Source organism: Ctenopharyngodon idella, chromosome 8, assembly GCF_019924925.1.
Source record: "Ctenopharyngodon idella isolate HZGC_01 chromosome 8, HZGC01, whole genome shotgun sequence".
Lineage (NCBI taxonomy): Eukaryota > Metazoa > Chordata > Actinopteri > Cypriniformes > Xenocyprididae > Ctenopharyngodon > Ctenopharyngodon idella.
Window position 1 is genome coordinate 21,272,456 of NC_067227.1, and position 23,988 is coordinate 21,296,443.

The 23,988-nt window shown below is 37.2% G+C and overlaps 1 protein-coding gene across 5 annotated transcripts in view; it reads right to left on the reverse strand.

Moving 5' to 3' along the window:
* Positions 1–23,988, reverse strand: part of LOC127517493 (IQ motif and SEC7 domain-containing protein 2) — an 80,403-nt gene that overhangs the window by 50,415 nt on the left and 6,000 nt on the right. For 2 of the 5 annotated variants that reach the window (XM_051903232.1, XM_051903239.1), the window contains 2 exons: positions 20,939–20,968; positions 8,170–8,376 (listed from right to left, as the gene is read on the reverse strand). The exons of 1 other annotated variant lie outside the window; for it this stretch is intronic. In XM_051903232.1, coding sequence (XP_051759192.1) covers positions 8,170–8,376; positions 20,939–20,968 — 237 coding nt within the window. The remainder of the gene's footprint in view (positions 1–8,169; positions 8,377–20,938; positions 20,969–23,988) is intronic. 2 more of the 5 variants (XM_051903233.1, XM_051903234.1) reach the window with 2 other exon arrangements.

The following is a 23,988-nucleotide window of genomic DNA, read 5'->3' on the forward strand; positions in this document are numbered from 1 at the left end:
GGTCCTGTGAGGCACATTCCATTCCACTGTTTGTCTCCACATATAGCAGAATTACAATAAAGCTCACTTGACTTTACTTTTTCTGAGCACATACCTGCAGAACGAAGCACCTACTAACTGCATACAGAACAGAGGCCAAAAGTCTGGACAGATGCACTGCAAAACAAACATCACTTGCTTTCTTTTTCCTTCAGAGAACTGAAGCAGCACCTTTCTTCCAATGCTTGACTACCAATATGGCTCCTTTATATTCCACACCACATAGTCCAGACTCCCCAGTCCTTCTGCTGTGTGCTTGAGGCCCAACCGTTGAGACTGCAGCGCATCCATTTAAAACCGCTTCTGCTTGTCCTGTCTGTCACAGGCCAGCTCTGTGCACTGAAGTGATATGAGAGATCAGATCCCAGCGGCAAGTGTGACAGCAGTAAACACACAGCTACCATTTGTGTCCAGGCTAGAAGAAACTCTCCGTAACCCTTTCACGCACTGGCTTGAATGTAAGTTACCTCACAGGATTTAGATTTGATGACTGTGCAAAAGCAAATCCAGAGGGAGAGAACCTTGTTGACGGTTCCTAGATGAGGAACATAATTATCCACAATATAAATTAATGGATAAATTATCCCAAAATACACTCGGGTTTGTATTAATGGGTGAACAAATAATATTTTAATAGTATTTTTCAGCTCCATGTGCTCAAGAGGCCTGTTAAACACATTTGCCCTGGGTGCAGTTGTTTTATTCATTTTGCATACTAATATATTCAAATAAAAATACTAGATCTAATATATAAATCACTGATGCCTTTTGATGCTTCTTATCTTTAATGAAACCCTTTTAACCTCTGTTAAGGAAATGCTGTGGTCATCTTGGATTACATTCATAGTGCTGTTCAGGGTTTCGTTCATCGATTTTCCCCATTCCTTTCATTTTCTATTGCCCCCAGGTTGTATTTTCAAGGGTTCTCACCCTTCCCCCCTCCAACGCGACACTTCCTTCATCTCTCGCACTAAGACTTTAATCAAATTATCCCGCCTGACCTTGCATCCAACTGAGGTGACACAAACACATCAACACAGTACAATCAATCAGTCAGTCAAACTCTAGTACAGTTAGCTCGTTTTCCCCAAAAAGGAAGCACATTCATAATTTGGTTGGGATCCCTAATGTATCTCAGCTCTTTAATGATGTTGCACTTTTATTATGTGTATATTGTGTACATATTTTAAAATGTCTCACAGTGCCAGTTCAGCCCCAGGAATCAGCTTAGTGTTTGAAAACATGTGGGAGGTGCCACAACGGAGGTATATACAAGTGTTGTTATCTGAAGGCGTCTGCTTTTAATCTGCTTTAATTACTTACTGCACATTAAATGCCAGAAGATGCCTTCGGAAAAACTCTTCATATATATATAGTTCACCCAAAAATGAAAATTCTGTCATTAATTACTCACCCTTATGTCGTTCCAAACCTGTAAGACTTTTGTTCATCTTCGAAACACAAATGAAGATATTTTTGATGAAATCTGAGAGCTTTCCGTCTCACCATAGACAGCCTACGCAACTGAAACTTTGACAAACGAAAGTCTTATGGGTTTGGAACGACATGAGAGTGAGTAATTAATGACAGAATTTTCATTTTTGGGTGAACTATCCCTTTAAAATTAAAATGAGACAAATATATCTTTTTTTTAAATTAAATTAAAAGACTACATGACCACATTTTAATCTGGATCATAAGAGCATTTATTCAGTCGCTTTCATCATCATCAGAAGCACCATCACCACCACATCACCACCATCATCAGTAACATTCTTATAATATTCAGTAATATTCTTTAATATATCAGTTTTATATCATATCCATTATCATTCATGTAATATACATATATCAATGAATGTTCCACCTCCATTGGAAAGGAGTAGGAATGATGTTTCAGTATTTACAGCATGTAAAAGATAGAGAGACAGAGAGAGAGAGAATAAAAATAGTAAAGAAGGACTCTTTCATGTGTGACTCATCGCATTCATTCCCGCTGTGAGCGCTAAATACAGGAACACGCTGACTGAACGCATCAGGCAAAAGATTCCACCACTCATCTCTGTATTAGCAGTGAAGTCGTGTCATTTCCAGCCACTGCATGAGAATCATGGCATGGTTTAAGGGGAGGTTCTACAGGCATTCATGATGTATTCGGTTGGATGCAATACGTCATGTTTCAGAATAAGTACAGAGACCAAATTTTAGATTTTGCTGCTGTAATGATACTTCTATAACGGCATTTTTAGAAAGGTTTTTACTTTAATATTTATGAAGGATTTGTCTTCTAGCAGCATATTTTTTGACATACACATTTATTCACTATTTTGACCGACAGTTAATAAGTTGCTGATGACTTACAGGGTTAGTTCACCCAAAAATAAAAATTCTGTCACACAAATGAAGATATTTTAATTAATTATTCACCCTCATGTCGTTCTAAACCCGTAAGACCTTCGCCCATCTTCAGAACACAAATTAAGATATTTTTGATGAAATCTGAGAGGTATATGACTTGTCCATAGACAGCAACATAATCAACACTTTCAAGGCACAGAAAGGTACTAAAGACTACTAGATACTAAAGACTTTTAGAAAGATTTTTGTGGGCAATAACAAAAAATAAATAAAAATAATTGCAACTTTATTCAACAATCTCTTCTCTTCCCTGTCATTATCCTTACGTAGCTGCCACAGTAAGCACAGTGAGGGCTTCCGTGTTTATGTCCAAATGCCGGCTCAGTATTGGCCGATGCTGCACACGTAAGCAGCACGACGCATGCGTGTGATGCTGACGCAGGAGCCGGCCAATAATGAGTCGTCGTTCTGATGTAGAACCTGGAAGCGCTGGGCATAAACAACATATGAAAATGACACAGAAGAGAAGATATTGAATAAAGTCATTATTTTTGTTTTGTCTTTGCACACAAAAAGTATTCTCGTCGCTTCATAAAATTAAGGTTGAACCACTGTAGTCACGTCGACTGTTTTAACGATGTCTCCAGTACCTTTCTGGACCTTGAAAGTGTTGATTATATTGCTCATATACCTCTCGGATTTCATCAAAAATATCTTAATTTGTGTTCTGAAGATGAACGAAGGTCTTATGGGTGTGAAACGAAATGAGGGTGACAGAATTTTCATTTTTGGGTGAACTAACCCTTTAAAAAAAAAAAAAAAAAAAAAAAAAAAGAGGACATTTTCTACAGTATATCCCTTCTATTATATAATGCTAATTTACACCATGGAGTAAAGGATTGATATAATAAAACTCCTTGATTTTGCATATTTAATAAGACGATGCTTAATTTGCATATTTGAAAACTTGGTCATTTTAGTTTGTTTTTTTTCATATGACAAAAGTTTAATTGTGATAAGTCACCTGTAGTACATCCCAAGATCAAAATGTTCCACCATGATGCGAGAGGCTCCTTTAAAAGTAGCACACTGCTGCAATGACTGGAGGACAGACCCTAAGTCACTGGATAAACCAGTGTATATGAGCCTTCTCCCTTCAATTCCATTCTTTCCATACTTAACAGGCTCCGAAAGACATCCGAAATGCTGGTACAATAAAGTAAAAATAATTAAGCCTCCACAGTAACAAAAGAAAGAAAAAAAAAAAAAAAAACAGTATCAGTCACAACCATGAAAGAGTTTAAAAAGAGCAATGACTTTTTAGAACATGCATTAGAGTTTGAGAAACTCTTTTGTTATTATCAGTTTATGCAGTTGAGTCTCTGAGCAAGTGGCGACAATGTCATTGTCACATTCTGTCACAAATTCGTGGGCATTTCATAGTCATACATCTGGCTAATGTGTCTTCTTGTATTTCTCAGTCCTTTTGCAATCCTTCTCATGAAAGATATTTGGTTCATGCAATGATTCCCCTCACCTTTCTTGCAATAGTTTTTTTTATATGACCTTAACATTCCTTTTCAATTGAACAGGCAAGGAATCGTTATCTTATTTAAATCATAAAAGCTAAATCAATTTTCCTAAGCAGTTCATTTATGTATGTACTTTGTGCGTGTCGTGTCCAGGATATTGTCAGTACAATTACATATTACAAACAAAACACTACAGTTCCAGAATATCTCTTAATCCAAAACAATCTCGGACACTTTCACCAATGAGGTGAGAGCATTTTTGATCAGCCAGCTGTGACGGCATGTCAAACTCTGTGGACATCTAACTACTGGAACCAGCACACCAGAGCGATGTGATCTACAATAGTGCCAAACGTTTTGTTTACGTCGTATCTTATACCTGAGGTACAGTAAGAAGTTTACAATAACAATATCTCAACTACTATACCTGGATAATTCAGTGCCATTTTTGAGGATTCATTCATTGAAGCAGGCAGGGGATTGAAAAACTTTGATTAGATTATGAAGCACCGCTTAACCCCTGTTGCTGTTACTGACCTACATCGCTAGACTAACATGCCAACCAGGCCTTTTTTTCTTTCAGTGTGGTCCGTATAGTGTCCTGCACTGCATTGTGTTTCAAACGTTGACATTTACATGTATGTACAGAGTCACAAACTTTAGTCTGAGTTTGTAGAAGTGGGATGACGAACGGTTTGGCTTTGGATTGTTAAGGTGATAAGCAAATGCCAGTAAACAACAGTACAAAAAGACACAAAATGTCAAGAAAGCGAATCAAAAAGAACTCTGAGGAATGACAAATGGTGGTAGGTGAAGCTCCACATTCAAATATGGCTTTGGAGAGGCTTGCTGTCATGCTGGGCCTGATACATACGCAAAAGTATTGAAAATCCTTAATTTTGTTGGGAAACTTTGACAGTCGGGCCGACAGACAAGCATCTTTTTTCTCTCTGTGGGGAAACGGAGGACGATACCGAAAAAAGAAAAAAAAAGAAAAAAAAAGGCATATCCTTTCTTTTGACACTAAATGTGGGAACAAACACAATACATCACAGACCATACTAAAGTTACACAGGCGTTTGGCAGACGAGATACAGAGGCCAGAGAACACATGGAGGAAAGACAAAAGCAGAAACCAAAGAGAAGCTGATATCACAACAATGAGAGGACTGAGAGACAGACGGTGGTGGAGAAAAGGGGACCATCTGCTTTGTTTTCTTTTCTTCAGGTTGCTCTTCCACTTCAGATCTTCTCCAGTATGTCCCTTTATTAATACTGTACAGCAATGGTTTTCATTCCCTTTCGCTCGTTTCAGTCACGTACAGGATGTTTGTCCATTTCCGAGACGTGGTAGGATGCAGATGACATGCTAGTGCAAAGGATCTTTTTGTATTTTGTTTCATAGGTTTCAGTTAAATTAAGACCAGCTGCATTTAGGCTGCAGACTCAGACGCACTTGGTTCAAATTTAGCATCCAGGTGATTGACAAGCACCCCATATAGTTTTGTTGGAGTGGGCAGAGCAAAACTGGGGGATGTTGTCAGGGGTGGGGCCAACAAGTCTGCTGGTTACCTAGAGGAAGGGCTACTGCACTCAGAGGCAGGGCAACAGAACTGATGGGCGATGTCGTCGTCCTCATCCTCTCTAGGGTGCGGCAGAAGCGGACAGGGAGTGAAGAGAGTAAAAAAAAAAAGTTTCAGATAAGGAGGAGATGTAAGAACAGTAAAGAGAAGGAAGGGGGATGAATGGAAGAATGGATGGGTTGTTATATATATATATATATATATATATATTGCTGTATATAAACAGTAACACTCACTCTACAGTGCTGTAATTTCAAATTTAGAGTCATTTGCTTGTAAATTAGAATGAGTGCTGGAATGACTTTTAGAAAGGGAGTCAAAAATGGGCGGGTGTGATGTCACTAAATATATCAGCATACCGGAGGAAACTGAGCTCATGAATATTAATTAGCTTGTACTGATATTGCTAGGTAATTTTCCTAGACTGTCAAATTATGTTCATGAATTAATATTTATGAGCCAATTTTTCGCCTTGGTACTATTTATATATTGGCATATGCAGATGTGCATGAGTTCCACACGGGCTTGGAATTGAGATACAATACCAAGCAATTTTCATGTATGAAATATCATATAATATTATAAGCTAATAGAGTGCTGCAGGAAGTCCTGAAAAGTATGTAAATAAGTTAGCATTTGTGCATCTCTGTTTTCATCGACTTTAAGTCAGTGGGTTTTTTTGGATGGGTTCTTGGTTAAATGCCTGAATTAAGGTCAGTAGTTGCAAGCTCAAGATATTTTCATGTTTTAATCTATGACATTAAATAAGAGACGGTTGCTAATAAGTGGTTAAATGGGACAACAGAGGTTGTCGGAAAATTAAATGTAATTACACAGAACAGGCAAATTCAACTACTCACTAGTCTGCTTTTAAAGCCTCATTGTGTTTATACTTACACTTTTGTAAACTATTTTAACCCAAACTTTCTAACTTTTCTAAGATTATGACATGGTAGTCATGCAACCGTGTTATAGTTCCTTTAAAGACTAACTTTAGCTTTAAAAACCTGGCGATTGTAGTTAGGCTTTAATTTTCAAATTATCGTGATGAAAAAAACATGCAAGTATCATAAACTCTTGTTCACAGAGATAATTTTCTGAAATAATCCAAAATCCAATGGGAAAATCCTTTTGGTTTTTAGTTGATAGAACAAGGCTGATGCTAACTTCCAGGTTGGCCTACAAAATGTGTCATCAGTGCAGCACTCCATGTCAAAATATTTAATTATTCTGGAAATCAAGTATGAAGTAGAGCTCATCCCGAGATTCTAAAATTGAAAATTTTTAATGAGAAATAATTAGAAATATTTTTTAATAGCACATTGATTGGGAATTTCTTTACATAAAAGTATAATCTGCTAAAATCGCTCAAATATTTTAATATTCACTAACAAAGTTTGACTGAGTTGGCTAAAAGTCAGTTCCAGCACCTCTGATTCAGGAACTGTCTTGTTTGCAGGGATTGAAACCTCAACTTGAATTTTCACAAAATTTTGTGTGTCTTAGTCCTTTCCAGCAGGGGGCAGAATTGTAGTACAAGCTGATTTCAATCACTACAGTTCTGCCAACAAAACCCAACTGACTTAAATATCACCAGTTTAACTGATCTATTATATATATATATATATATATATATATATATATATATATATATATATATATATATATATATATATATATATAATAAGATGCACTACAGTGGCAAAAAGATAATATGAAAATAATACTGGCATTACAGTTCAAACTGTATTTTCTAGGTATCTAGATTAATCTAAAATATCTTATCTCTCCATAATCTAAAAAAAAAAAAAAAACACAAAGTGAAGTAAAGCAATGTGCACAAATACATGCAACATTGAATCATGGGAGAAATGGCTGATTTGATGGAGGAGGAAAGAGTGTGAATCATGCAGTGAGTGAGGGGTATTAGGTGTGTGTGTGTGGGCAAGGGGGGTTCTGCATGTGCTTTTGTCTTCACCTCTGTGTGATTCACGTTTAATGAAGGGGCGGAACTACATTTGAACGAGCATGTGAGGATGAGAGTGTATGCTGGTGTGTGTGGAGGATTATGCATGAGGTCATTTGTGACTGGAGTGTGGACCAAGGAGACTGAATAGATGTCTTATTCAGAGATGTGTGTGAAGGGGCACTAATGAAAATTTAAAGGGGCAGCGTGTAATTTCTGTGCTGTTAGTGGCACAAAATTGCATTTGATTAAGCGAGTCAGCTTAACCAATGCATAAGTGGGGGCGGGGCGCTTTTTGTCATTCATTTTGCTATTCCATTTAGAGGCACAGAAATTTCACACTTAAATTTAAATTACTTTTATCACATTATCACAAAGCACATTTTAGTTTCAAATAGTGGTAAATAAAAATTGAAGTGGCCCACAGGGGTTCAGATCTCGCTAGGTTACTTGCAAGGTCATTTAATCTCCAAAAGGCCATAATTCACTTGCTGTTGGAGGCAAAAGCATTATTCAGTTTGGACGAAGGAATTATGGGTAGTCAGTTTTGAGAGGACGGCTCTCCTGTTACTTTCTGGAGAGGTGGGAGATGAAAGGTGAGCGTTCGGACGTAGATGATGGGAGACACTGAGGTTGTGGAGGATCAGGTGAGCGGGTTATCGAGAGGGGAAGTGTGGGCTCAGGCCCTTACCTTGCCTGCTCCGGGTGCCGGGCAGGGGGGAGGGCGCAGGGCGGCTTGGGCAGAAGGAGCCGCGCGGGGCAGCAGTACTGGTGGTGGGTGGAGTGGCTGTTTGCGGTCAGACTGGTGTGGACAGAGGTAGAAGCTGGAGTAGCAGTAGAGGAGGTGGAAGAATTGGTACGAGTAGAAGAAGTACTACAGGTGGAATAGGGTGGTGACCTGACAGAGAGAAAGAAAGAAAGAGAGGAGGAGCGGAGAGAGAGAGAGAGAGAGAGAAAGAGAGAGAGGGGAAGATAGAGATAGGCACAGGAAGAAAGAGAGAGAAAGAAAGAGAGAGAAAAAATAAAGTCAAGAAAGAAACAAAAGATAACAGACAACAAAGACAGCCACATGCATACATTACAAACACTTTAGCAGCAGCAGTACAGGCATGGTTAGGCAGCGTTATGCAGAGTTATGAAGCGTTATGCAGACTTTTATCGAGCTGTGGAGAGTTAGGTGCAGTCAGGCAGAATATTTAATGAAGATTAAGATGGTTTATGTAGAGTTATGTCAAATTACCTGTATAGAGGAGTATTACAGCGTACAGACCAGGGCTGTGTCTCAATCCGCTCCCTTGTTCCCTATGCTGTGAATCAGTATATCGAGATCACAGATTCGTCCGCTAAACATTGGGACACCGATGACACGATCACCTTATGAGGTCACGCATTAACTGAATTTACTGACAACATCGCAAAATCTTCATGTAGCTGTTGAAAACAGTGCCATTTGGAAATATTCTCTTGCATTTAGGCAAAAAAAGATACATTTTCATACATGAATGGCATCCAGACATTACATAAACAAATAAAAATTAAATACAATAAATTTAAAAATCACAGCACATAAATAAATAAAAAATAATCATAATAATAATCATGGGTGTATGTATTTTTTAAACTAATTCCTATGATGCTGATGGGATTTTCCCCCTTTTATGCAAAGGTATGAAAATGATAATTAAATAATTTCTTTTAAAATACAAGACTTTTAAATAATGCTTTAAAATTTAACGCTTTAAAAATAATGTCTATACATTTACACCCATCCCCAAATCAGTAATCTGGTTTTTGTGGTGCTTTCTGGAAAGGACTTATTGTTTGAATGCACTGAAACAATTTTGTCAACCCAACTCCCAAAGAAGTGCACTTAATAGTGAACTACTGAGCGGACTGAGACACATCCGAGGTGAAGGGCAGACTTGTTCTCCGCTACACTGCAGCTTGAGCGAGAGCTGTATAAGCTACACTAGACAAAATCAATCCACTGAAGACTTGATTTATCTTGTTTTAACAGTTAATATAATTTATCATTCAACGAACCCGTTAAGCCAAAAAAAAACAAAAAAAAACAATCCTTTTAAAAAGTTACATACAGATATGCATGAACTAATTTGTCCTAAAATAAGGATAAAAATGTGATTCAATTAAATCAAATGAAAGGATTCAGGTCTTACAGAGAAATTAGATTTGAAGCTTTATGAAATCTCTTTAACTAAAAACCCAAGACTTCTCTTGGATTTTTCCAAACTGAGGTAAAAATGCTGAAAACAAGAATCTGTCAGAGCAAGAGTAAAGCAGGTTTGCTTAATAAACATGAATGGTGAATAGTGCCTGATGTTCAGTAATAAAATCAATATCCGTGAGTCTTTATTCCACAAAGTTCTGTCAAGCCAAAAAATGACAAATGGAATGAATTTAACTGTTCAAATGAATCATCTGTAGTACACAGTGTGCCACCAAACCACATGCTTTAATAACAAGTGTCACAATACAATTATGATCCTGCAGGTTTGTTTGGTGAAGAATGTGTGTGACTGACCCCTACTGGCCAATCACAGGTATTCATTTAAAACACAAAACAACATTCACAACTTCCATGATGTGATGTGTTATGTAATGCATTTCCAAGCCAAACAGAGCATAATGGGGTAATAATGTATGGCAGGACTATGATCATTCCATACTGACATGAAACTTATGATATTATTGGTTAACATAACTTTTACCCTGCCCAGGCAAGATCACCAGTACAAAAAAAAAATGATTTATGTTTATATGAAAGATTTTTTTTGCACTGATAAATCTTGGTCATTGAGACCAGACATTTACAAAGAATGTACTGCAAATACTGTCAAATTTGATTTGTTGCATTTACGTCCAAAATGAGCTTTCTGAGCAAGTAATGAAACTTTGAATTACCAAATTCTTTTTTTGCAGAAAATGTGACAACTATATATTATCATACTATAACATCTTAGGTATTTAATGATCAACTGAAAGTTCATTTTTTTCTTCATTCTTGATGGACAGCAGGGAGTCAGTCAGGCTAGCATTAAACAAAGAAAGAAAAAAAAAAAAAAAAAAAATACAGAACAGACACTTCAACACCACCTAAAGCTCGAGCAGACACAGAACACAGTGACTGACACAGACGAGAAAACAAAGAGGGAATTAATGGACTGGTATGAATAGAGGGAAATGAGGGAAGGATGAAGGAAGGAAGGAAGAAAAGAAGGAGAGAAATGGATAGATATTGTGGCCTGAAAGAAAAGGATGCAGAAGTATGTAGGCAGACGGCATGAGTCCTCAGTGTGTACTGGGGTAAAAAGGCCAGAGATGAATCTGTTGGTGTGAACAGGGACCTCTGAGAGACCTTTATGCTATAGTACGTGCAACAACACTTTTTAAAGGTGCCAAAGGTGAAACTGAAGTGTGTAATTTTCTAGATTCACCAAACTTAAAAGCAAAAATATTGATTGTTTTCAAATGGGTCTCCCGAACAATTCCAATGGTTGCCAAAACAGATAGCCCCGCCCAAACTCACTCCATTTGCTGAGCCGGTTGCTATGTGCAGCTGGTCCGGATTCTCAAACAAAAAGTTTGGATAACACTACAGAGAAATGTTTAACTTAGGAAATCCAGCTATAAATGAAGTGGGGTAAGAGTGTAAAAAGATATTTCCTTTCAATTATTTTCATTTCCATCAGTTCTATGTTTGTGGTTTCCTTCATTGGGAAGAATTTCTAAGCAGCACAGTCGCAATGTTTTGGTAAAAATCCAGCTGGGACAGTTGTTGGAAATGCACACTCACACACACACACAGTGTCGAATCCTCTAGGGAAGGACTGTATTGGTACATGACCTCTAACAAGCCCTTTCCTCAACTGCTCTTTCTCTCTCTTTCACACACACACACTTTAAAAACTCAATTTTGCTGCCCGGCAACAAAAAAAGCAGTCTGTCCCTATGTGTCCGTCCCCATCACGCCTGTGTGGTCACCTTAAAACCCGCTGACATGCCCCATCCCACTGCAAAGGAGAGAGAATGCCTCATCACATCTCTTTCGGTGAACAAGCACCTCAAGAGCCCTGTATTACCATCTTCTGCTGCTTTGCAAGTCTCTCTGGACTCATCTGGAAGGGCTGATGCAAGTCGAGGGAAACATGGTGCGGCCCCTAACAGACAGAGGCGGATATCGCACACTGCTCTCTTCTGATTTTAACAGGCAGTGCTATTGTCAATCACAAAAATTAAAAAGAACAATAAAAAATAATTAATCAAACAAGACACAATGCAAATGTTTCATTGGTCAGAAAACAAGGTTCTGATGCCACAAGGGTTGTCGATACCAAAATTTCAGTGGCTGATATCAATACATGTAAAATATCATGATGTTTAAATATCAATTTTAATACCACAGCAAAAAAATAATATACTATTGAACACATTTATATACACTACTGTTCAAATGATTTTTTTTTTTTTAAGAAATTCAATCATTTTATTCAGCAAAGATGCAATAAATTGATCAAAATTGAAAAACGTTTATAACATTATAAATGTCTTTACATTCAAATAAATGCTATTATGTTATTTAAAGTTACTTTAAAGGTTTAGTTCACCCATCTTCGGAAAACAAATTAAGACATTTTTCATAAAATCCGAATCTTGCGTTTCGAATCAGTGGTTTGGAGCGTGTATTAAACTGCCAACGTCACGTGATTTCAGTAAAACGTGGCTTCGTTAGGCTACATCATAAGTGTTTCGAAATTTCAATGGTTCACCACTGGGGGTGCGTGACTTTGGCAGTTTTATTCACACTCCGAACCAATGAATCGAAACAAGATTCGTAAAGCTTCGAAGCTTCATGAAGCAGTGTTTTGAAATTGCCCATCTCTACATATTGTTCAATAAAGTTATTTTGTTTTTTTGGAGCACAAAAAGTATTCTCGTCGCTTCATAACATTAAAGTTGGACCACTGTAGTCACAGGAACTGTCTTTAGTAGCTTTCCGGGCATTGAAAGTATTAATTATCTTGCTGGCAATGGAGGCCTCACTGAGCCATCGGATTTTATGAAAAGTATCTTAATTTGTGTTCTTAAGATGAACAAAGGTCTTACGGGTGTGGAACGACATGAGGGTGAGTAATTAATGACAGATTTTTCATTTTTGGGTGAACTAACCCTTAAAACTTTTTATTTATCAAGGATTCCTGGGAAGAAATGTATCATGGTTTCCACAAATATATTAAGCAGCACAACTGTTCAACATTGATGATAATAAGAAATGTTTCTTGAACACCAAATCATCGTATTAGAATGATTTCTGAAGGATCATGTGACAGTGAAGACTGGAGTAATGATGCTGAAAATTCAGCTTTGCCATCACAAGAGGAATAAGTTACATTCTAAAATATCTTAAAATGGCGTTAAACAGTTATTTAAATGTTAAAAATATTTCACAACTTTAGTTTTTAAAGCAGATAAATGCAGCCTTGGAGAGCATAATATATTTCTTTAAAAATAAATAAATAAATAAAATAAATAAATATACAAAAAAAAAAAAATAGATGTCAGAATAGACATGAATTGTGCATTCAAGGTTAAATGTGATCTATAAATCTATAAGTTATATATCTAATATATAACATTCAGGTTTGGTTTCTGTAAGATTTATAGATATATTACTTATAGATTTATAGATCACATTTAACCTTGAATGCACAAATCTGATATTCTGACATCCTTTTTTTTTTTTTTGTCTTTTTTGTCCAAAAAATATAGTGTTAATAAGACTGCCATTCTGACCAAAGAGTGCACCATTCACATGCACAGCCAGAAAATAAATAAATAATTTAAAAAAACCCTGTTTAAAATATTTTGACATCCTTTTTTGACATAGAGTTTTGACATCCCTTGATGCAAATGATGGAGCTGTTTTGTGTTTGATAGGATGTGGGAGTGTGTATGTGTGAGCAGAGAAGGCTCATTTCCTTTGTAATTCCCTGCATGTTTTATTAGCCTGTCAACTGCACTGTCCTCTCTTTTTACACATTACTCCGTCTCTCACTCCTTCCTTCTTTCAATTACTACCTCTGTTCTTCTTTCTGCATTTCTCTCCTTCTCCATTTTTGCCTCTCCCTCTCTCTGTCGCCCACACAGTTCTTTACACATAAACACATTTGTGATAACTCACCTCGTTCCCCCAGCAACACTTCTACTGAAGCCCACAAGGGAGAGAGAAAAAAGAACAAGAGAGCACTTCTGTGACTTTGTGACCTGCTTGAACAAACTAGCTGTGGCCAAATACTGTCCTGCAGCGATTGTGTAAGTATATACTAAAGGTTAAGAGTAGATAAAGCTCTTTAATGAATTTGTTAGGATTGTGTGAAAATGTTTAACACAAAAAATGAAAATTCATGTCATTACAGACCTGTAAAACTTACATTAATTTCTTCTGTTAGTTCACCCAAAAATGAAAATTCTGTCATTTATTACTCCCTCATGTTGTTCCAAACCAGTAAGACCTTCATGCATCTTTGGAACACAAATTTCCAGAAATTTCATTTTTGGGTGAACTAACCCTTTAAAAGGAATTTTTTTACAAAATGTTCAAGATGCTCTTTTCCATACAATGAAAGTGATTTGGTACTGGGGCTGTTAAGCTCCAAGAAGTGCCATGATAGTTACATAAAATTGTGCATAACTTATTTGCTACCAGAAGTCTTCTGAAGTCACATGATAGCTCTGTGAGAAACAGACCAAATTTTTTAATTATTATTAGTCATTTTGTAGTTCAGCAACACCATTCTCCCTTCACTGTCACTGCATGGGGAAAAAAGTCATACAGGTTTGGAACAATATGAGGGTGAGTATGATGAACTATCCCTTTAAGTCAATACAACAAAAAGGCAAACTTGACATACTGTATACAGTATATTTGGAAACACCTCCACACCAGTTCACCAATTCCACTTTAATGTATATTAAAAAAAAAAAAAAAAAAAAAAAAAAAAAAAAAACCATAACTTTTCATTTTAACCAACACAAGTAATGTGGATAGAATTAGGAACAAGTTGGTGTGGTGACTAGTTAGTGAGGTTGACTAGCTTATCTAGATTTTTTTTTTTTTTTTCCTCTCTAATTTAATTATTTTAGCAGTGGTACTTTAAAGTGCCTGAGATGCAATGTCTTGGAGAGGATTTTACCATTTTGTGCTTTAGCACGGTGCTAGAATCTAGTATGGGAAAACTCTCGCTGAGAGAGAAAAAAAAAATGTGATTATAAAAACATGTTTTGCACATCTTATCTAATATTTCATACTGTCTTAAAGGGTTAGTTCAACCAAAAATGAAAATTCTGTCATTACTCACCCTCATGTCATCCCAAACCCTTAAGACTTTTGTTCATCTTCGGAAGTGACAAGATACTTTTTGTGCACAAAAACAAAACAAAAATAATGACTTTATTCAACAAATTCGTCTCTTCCCTGTCAGTCTCCTATGCTGTTTACTTTATATAGACAGTGCGGCACTTCTGGGTTCTATGTCAGAACGCCGGCTCCTGTGTCAACATCACACGTTCTGACATAGAACCTGGAAGCGCTGAACATAAACAGTGTAGGAGACTGACACAGAAGAGAAGAAATTGTTGAATAAAGTTATTTTTGTTTTGGTTTTGCACACAAGAAGTATTCTTGTCGCTTCATAACATTAAGGTTGAACGTCAACTGTTTTAACAATGTCTTTTAATACCTTTCTAGGCCTTGAAAGTGGTGACAAAATTGCTGTCTACGGACAAGTCAGAGAGATCTCAGATTTCATCAAAAATATCTTAATTTGTGTTCTGAAGACGAACGAAGGTCTTACGGGTGTGGAACGACGTGAGGGTGAGTAATACATGACAGAATTTTAATTTTTGGGTGAACTAACCCTTTAATCTTATAGGCTACATCTAATTTTTATAACCCATGTTTTAGTTTAAAAATTTGTGGAAACATTTCCACTGTTTTGTAGACTGAACATTCAACACCCAGGGTACACTACAGTTCAAAAGTTTATTTTTTTTTTAAATTATACTTTTATTTAGGAAGGATGCATTAAATTGATCATGTGACAGTAAAGACTTCTACAAAAAAAAAAGAATATCAAATACTGTAAATGTTCTTTTGAACTTTCTATTCATTAAAGAATGCCGGAAAAAAGATATGTTTTTCACAAAAAAATATTAAGCAGCACAACTGTTTTCAACATTGATAATAAGAAATAGTTTTTGAGCACCAAATCAGTATATTTGAATGATTTCTGAAAGATCATGTGACACTGAAGACTGGAGTAATGATGCTGAAAATTCAGCTGTCATCACAAAAATATTAGATTTTAAAATATATTAAAACCGAAAACTTAAGTTATAAACATATTTTATCATCTTACTATTTTTTAAATGCAGCCTTAGTGTCCATAAGAGACTTCTTTCATTAACATTAAAAGAAAAATAAAAATAAAAATCTTACCGAGCCCAAACTTTTGACCGATAGTGTACAGTAGGACATGTTGTGCAGGCTGTTCTTCAGTCCCTCACAGCCTCATTTTCTTCAGTGTAAAATTAAACATGAATAAGGTCTATTGACTGTGAACTCAGTGTGTTGAAGCTGAGGGCTATCACATTAGCTGAGGTCAGGGAAGATGGCCCCACCATGCCCGTACAGACCTGTCAATGCGATTTTACTGGCTCACACACTTCCTTTATCGCCGAGACACTCCGTTTGAGCTGGTGGAATATGTCATAACTGTTCAGGTGGGCTGTCAGTTTCACTCTGCATAGTTTAGTCATGAACAAAAAGCATCCATCTTCACTTCCTGATGATGCATTTCTGTCGATTTCTTCAAGTCATTCAGTATTCTGATGGGAAATATGTCTGTCAGTTAAAGTGTAATCGACCTGATAGTGTGCTCAGAGGCTGAAGCTATGAAAGTGCATATTAAATTCATGGTTGCTTTTCAGCTGGAGGCTGAATGTGTGTTAACACTACAGAAGGGTGTTTGGTTTCGGATAATTATCTTGTTTTAGTTTGCGATTAAGTTGTGGGTTAATTTTGACCCGATTTGGACATCAAGTTTAAAGGGATAGTTCACCCAAAAATGAAAATCCTGTCATCATTTACTCACCCTTATGCTGTTCCAAACCTGTATGAGTTTCTTTCTTCTGATGAACACAAAAGAAGATATTTTGAAGAATGTTGGTAACCAAACAGTTGACGGTATCCATTGACTTCCATAGTTATTTTTTTCCTACTATGGAAGTCAATGGCTACCGTCAACAGTCTGGTTCTTCAAAATATCTTCTTTTGTGTTCAAAAGCAGCAAGAAACTCATACAGGTTTGGAACAACATAAGTAAATGATGACAATTTTCATTTTTGGGTGAACTATCCCTTCAATATGGACTATGAACAAGATATTGTAAACTTGTGTAAAAGCCTGTATGCTGTGCATGTTGAAAGACCCAGGAATCCAAAAAAGTTCTGCACTGATCCTAACAGATATCAAGTTGGCAGCTTGGTGCCGTTCTTTTGGGTCACTGCTTGAATTCAAAGAAACTAGGACAAAATTAAACACATTGCAGCATACACAAATGTATGGTCTGTCCTCGCCACAGGTCACAGGTAAATATTCCCAGCTGTCCCTCCTTGAGACGGCCCTGCGTTCTGCTGAATGTTTGATAATAAATTTTGCACACAATAAATTTCAAGCGCTGAACATACAAAATGCAAAAGCTGACATTTGGTCCCAAACAAAGCATCAGTGGTCAACCCTCATTCTTCTAACGGGCATCTGTTATCACTCCACAATATAGGCAAATCTGTTATACAACTGTTCACAGAAACATAATGCCAACCCTGAAAGCGAATATTTACTAATGAAAGAGCTGCAATATAGTTTTACCCCTCAGAGACATTCAAAGCTAAACTTGAAAGATAAATATATGTACTGAAGGGCTGCACATAGTTTGCGTTTAAAGCTCCAGAGATTTCCACGGAATAAGAGCATTTCTCGCACCCCTTGCATGTTCATTTATTTAATATTTTGGCTGATAATGCTAGCATGTAACACTTGAGCTACATTGAACACACTGCAGTTTTTCCCCCCACAGGGAAAGCAGGATGAAAAAACAATAATGCAAATAATAAAATGTAAAAAAAAAAAAAAAAAAAAAAAAATTATATATATATATATATATATGTGTGTGTGTGTGTGTGTGTGTGTGTGGGTAATTGTGGAAAATTCAGAAAATTAAATCTAAATATTTAAAAAACAAAACTAATAAAAATTACAAAAGCACAAATTACTTAACTGAAAATATATAAATAAAAGGCACATTAAAATTTACTAGATGCTATATACACAACTGTGTACAAATAATACTAAAAAAAAAAAAAAACTGCTGTTTTGCAGCAGAAACTAACAAAAGTAGGCAGATTCCATTATAGACAGGTTGCATGACATGCCATAATCCTCTAAAAAAGTAAAAAAAAAAAAAAAAAAAAAAAAGGCTACTGACACTTATGAACCATACACTCAAATAACAAAGAATCATACTTATGCTGTATATGAATTTAAAATAGGTAAATTTTCCTATTTATAATGTGTCATGTTATTATGCAATGCTATGTTTTGCACATAGCTGGATCCTGGTAGTTCACGACGGTCAAGACATTTTAGTTTTGTATGATAAATTTGGTAGTGTTGGGTCACCATTTTAGTCCTAAAGAAAAACGACAGTACTGAACAGCCAAATCGCACATTACACTGGAATAATTATAGCGTTGTTACTTTTAACTAAAACTAAATAAAAAAAAATAATAATAATAAAAAAAAAAAAAAAACTGTTTTCGTCCTAAAGTGAAGGTGTTTTGGGTTCAAGTATGTGAGAGTACATCGCATGTTCATGGAGCTGATTTTCCAATGGACCCAGAGGTGTGTTTTACTCTAACCTCCAACATAGTCAAGCTATTAAGCTTACTGAAATGTTGTTGATAATAGCTAAAAATGTATTGCTTTGAAACGGACAGCAGACACTGATGTGCCGATTGGATTGTGGTTGTCAGAGGTTTGCAACTGTGTACCTTTAGAGAAGACCACATATTCAATAAGGGGCAGGGGTGAATTATGGGTCAGTTTCCACCGAGCGGTACGGTACAGTACAGTATGCAATTATTTCAGTTTCGATTGACAGAAGTTGTGAATGGTACCAAAATACCATACCGTACCACTTCTGTTGGGGTACCTAGGACAGTAGTCCAGTAACTAGAGGGTGGAGCTAGACTCACTGCAGAATGTTGATTGGTTGACACAGAATCGTCACTTGCGCACGCTACAAGGGGAATGACAACGCAAGAGGCACCATTTTTTTAAATATACAGTTGAAACAATACCGTTGCAACACAATGTCGCCGTGCAACAATGTACCATGGCCGAGCCAGGAGGTGCGTATCAAGTGACGTCGATCGCTACTTTCCGGCATACACCACACCTACCAAGTAAAGGGAATGTTGGCAGTGGAAACGCAAGCCGGATCAGGGTTTACCATCCCGAATCGTACTGTACTGTACTGCACTGCTCGGTGGAAACAAGCCATTCTTTTTTTAAAAATCTGGAAACCCTTTTTGAATTATATAAAAATAGTGCCACATGATTTGATTTGATAGAGTTGATTTTCAAACAATTTTGTATTGTGTCTGCCATTCCATTTTTGTTTGTGTATGTGTTTTTTTCCCTTTGTGTTTTGTCTGATGTTCGAAAAAAGGTTTTCGTTAATAGAAATAATGCTGAATTAAAATAAAATGAAATATAAGTATTAGATGAAAAACATTTTTTTCAGTTAGCTGCCAAGACAACATTTCTAAAATTTAAGTTGAAGTATTAAAGTAACTGAAATTAACTGAAATAAAAATAAAGCTAAAATAGAAACTAAAATGTTAATAAAAAATATAATCATATAAAAATAATACTTAAACAACACTACTGGAATACACTGGTTCACATGCTATGTACTAAAGAAAGTGTAAAAGTATTACATCATAAGTCCAGTTCCAATGCAGCGTAACACGCACAGCTCTAGGGCTGGTGGTTGAAAGCAGCGGCTGATGCCCTCGGGGGCTGAAGTGATGCATTGCTGCTGACTGCGGATTGCAGGGGCTGCTGGGGTGGGAGAGAAGCTCACGGCAGCCCCGCAGCAAACCTCTGCTACCAGTTATTTTCATGCTTAGCCCAGCAGAGACCAACCCGCGCTCACATTCATGCCTCCGCCGGCTCAGGAAATCAGGTTGAGCAGGAATACGAAAGCGGTTTCATTAATTATCGCAACCTTGCATTAGCGTTGTAGTGACAAACAAAAACAAGTATGATTCATAGCGCAATGCATAAACGATGTCACATTTATGAGAACGTATTACTGCGATTTAACAATGCAGGAACAATTAAATTCACGTCCATAACGCGATGCAACTCGTGAACCAAGGACAAAAGCATCCGGAGAGTAATTATAGTGAAACGTGACATAGCAGCGGCCTTGTCCTCAAGCACCGTTCATCGGTGTCCTTCTGCTGTGTGTGTAGGGAACACAAATACACGCACACACATATACACGCACACCCACACACATATACACTCCTAGGCACACTAAAAATGCACAGAATTGGTTCTGTATTACACAAGCAACTTTTTTTGGCAATCCAGTTCATCTACAGGTGTTGCCATGACAACCAATCATTTATCCTTCAGATCCCCGGCTCGTGCCCATGGTGAGGAATCGTCATAACAACGCCACCGAGAGACTCCAAAAATCACAGATCGCTCTCATATCAAACCCAAGGCATCAACACGCACACACAAAAAATTCCCAATGTATCAAAATCCAGCACATTCCTGCCATTTGACCTTTTTCCCCTGCACCCACTAACACTCCTACACGCAAAACACACGCACACAGCTGGGATATTACTCATGTAACTTCTGACTAACCACTGACGCCCATGTTCGCGTTCACTATATGGGCGAATGCAAACGACATGCATATCAATACCCATTAACATACTCACACTGGGCATATTGGTCGCTACGGCAACAGCTAACAGGAAGTCTTGCAGCCAACTGACGATAATTCTCGATTTCCAAATGATTTTCATCCCTCTGTTCTGATGTTCTCACACTTATCTCTCAGTTAGCTCACAGTGCTGTTCTTCTGCTAAACCTGCTCCAGATGCAAGAGCTCTTTCATACAGCGAAGCAATAAGTCATAAGAAGCAATGGCATGTCCCACATGCATTCAGGCTGCCCTAGATAGAACAGGCCTCTGTCACTTGACGAAGCGTGCGCTACTACAGGAGTCACATAGTGCACTGTGGAGGAGGAAGAGGAGGAGGAGAAATGGAGATTAAGTGAAAGTGTGAACACAGACCTGTCTTTGTTGGAGGAGTCTCCTTCTGGCCTGTGGATCCAGTGGAAGAAAGAGTGAGAGACAGACAGACAGACAGACAAACATGGAGACACAAAGAAAGTGGAAGTGTCAGTAATGTTATATTGTTGAACACATACACATACAAAAATGGAGCAAATGCGAATTGATCTTGTGCAGGGAAATGATTTTGAATAATCACAAATAATGATTTGAAATCCCAATTGACTACAGTTCTTTCAAATCCATACCAATCATGGTTAAAAGGGGTGGGAATCAACAGTTTTGTGAAAAGTTTAACTAAAAAATAAATAAATGTTCTTGCCGTGAGAATACCAATACAGTATCATATCAGCTATCACCATATTTTGAAATGCATCATGGCTAGAAATCTCACATTACTTAGGCTTTCTTAAACGGAGTCCTAACCAGACAGGTTTACAATGATAATAGGGGCTTTTGCATCAGGTAGTTATATGAACTAGCCACCGGGGCAGTTCCCCGAGGACTAAATGTCCCCCTAGGGCCATTTTCCAGGTTGCATTGGATGGAGGACGATGTGATCGGAGCGGTCTGTGTTTTTGTTGTGTGACGTGGGATTCGTGATAACGGAGATGGAATGTAGATGTACAAGTTATGCGATGGAAAGAGCAAAAAGGAGGGCTAAGAGACAATCTTGATGTTTCGCTTGGTCCTTTCAATGTCGCGTTGGATTTTCCCGGTGGCTTAAAGGTTGAGCAGTGCCTGGACTTGGGCATCGGTCCATCTTATCACTATTTTTTTATCATGGAGTTTGTTCGTGGAGTAAACGGTATGCATTTACACAGCTTTTTAAAAATGGCGGGTGCTGTTTCGTATGGCATGCTTTTGACCAATCAACATACACTTACGTCACTGGTAGTTCCTATTTTGCTGGGTTAGACCCTGCTCTGAAGTAGGAGCTAATTTAGACATTCCTAGAACTAAATTAATTCCCAGTTCCTGCTGTGCGAACGCATCAAAAAGTGGGTACATCCACCATTAATTTTAAGAACTATGAAAAGGTTCATCCAGTGCGAAAGCCCCTAATTACAGTCACAATCAGAACATATTTGAAGTTTAATATACAGTTTTGTCGAGCAGGATTTTGAACCAATGAGATTTCACTGTAGGTGGAGCTAATTCAATTAAATTCAACTCACATTTATTTGTATAACTCTTTTCAAAGCAGCTTTACAGAAAATGCATGTTTCTACATTACAATTTAGAGTAATCTGTTATCAGAGCTACCCAGCACAACTCCACAGAAACCAAGTTTTTGACCTTATAAATTCTGATCCAGGGTTTACAAATGTGCAGGGTTAAATACTAAAGTTAAGAATGACTCTGGGTTAACAATACTAAAAAGTCGCCTTTTGTTATGCCACTAGGTAGACTGACAAACCACTGCTTTTTGTTACCCTCTCAATTTACACTAACTATAAAATTAGGGTAAAATTAATACAATTTTGATTAGGAGAACAACTTATAAAAAAAAAAAAAAGCTATCCCACAAAGCAGAAGGTGTCAAGTTTGACTGCCACGAAAGCTTCTCCATAGACATTCAATTGTATCATAATTTCATAAACTCCATCAGTCAGTCCTCCAACATTACTCACAGACTCACGTCTACGACAGTAATTGCCACCTTCAATGGACAAATGTAATTAACACTGGCCATGCTAATTATTCTGAGAAACAATCCCACCTCAACAGCTCACCCACAGCAGTAGTTACACTTGTTCATTAGCCGTAAGCATTACACCAGAGAAAGAGAAAGATTGTGATCACCCAAGTTGGGTCATTTGGATCCTCTGATGGGAGGAGGGTGAGAAAAAAAAGGGATAAAAAACACAGATATAAACCAAAATAGAGCTTGCATGAAAAGACGATGCTGTAAACGACCCTTATGGGTGAAAAGAGAAAAGGCGACCCTAAAGAAAATAGCAAATGGCACGTTGGTGTGCCATCTGCTCAACACCACAGGAGGGCTGGTGAGGGGGTGAACAAGAGATTGGGAAATTTAGCAATAAAGGAAAAAATGGATGGATATATGCTGAAGTTCATTTGAATGAACAGTTAAATGATGTCTACCTGTCAAAGTCTGTAAAACACCAAAATCTATCAGTAAAACAAGCCATCTGCACTCAGTGTCATGTGACTTTCCATTGTTTCAGGTAAAAGTGATGCTAAGCTAAAGCTACAGTAGCAGCACTAAAGCCACTCAGGTGAAAAGTAAACACATGGCCACATCTACCAGATGCTGTTTACGAGACAGCTAGTGAGTTCATGCATTTATCATGTGAATCATCTGATGACACCAAGGCAGAGGAGTTGAATCTAATTTTATCTTCATTTTTATATATTTTTTAATAACAAAAAAACAACTATGGTTGATGTTTCTAAATGTGTTCATGTTTTAATTGTGTTATTTAATTTATTTTTTTTCTCCCCACAGGACAAGTTTTTTTCCTGCCTTCAAAGACTTACTTAAATCAATCAAAGATCATTATAGTGTTTGAATCAGAATGAGACTCAGAGTGACACTGAATCTCATGAATGAAAGTAACAAACTAAGCGACAAGATGTTGGATGAGGATCTACACACTGACAATGACTAGATCATAGATCTGCTGTCCATTTGGCTACATTTACATGGACACTTTTTGATTCAATCGGAATTAAATCATTCTGATCGATGAAACCGAACATAGTATTTACGTGAATGTTAAATAAAGCGATAATGTTAAAGGGTTAGTTCACCCAAAAATGAAAATTATGTCATTTATTACTCACCCTCATGTCGCTCTACACCCGTAAGACCTTCATTAATCTTCAGAACACAAATTAAGATGTTTTTGATTAAATCCAATGGCTCAGTGAGGCCTCTATTGCCAGCAATATCACCGAACTTCTCAAGATCCAGAAAGTTATTGTCGTTATTTTGTTTTTTTTGGCGCACAAAAAGTATTCTCGTCGCTTTATAATATTACGGTAGAACCACTGTACTCACATGAACTGTTTTAAATATGTTT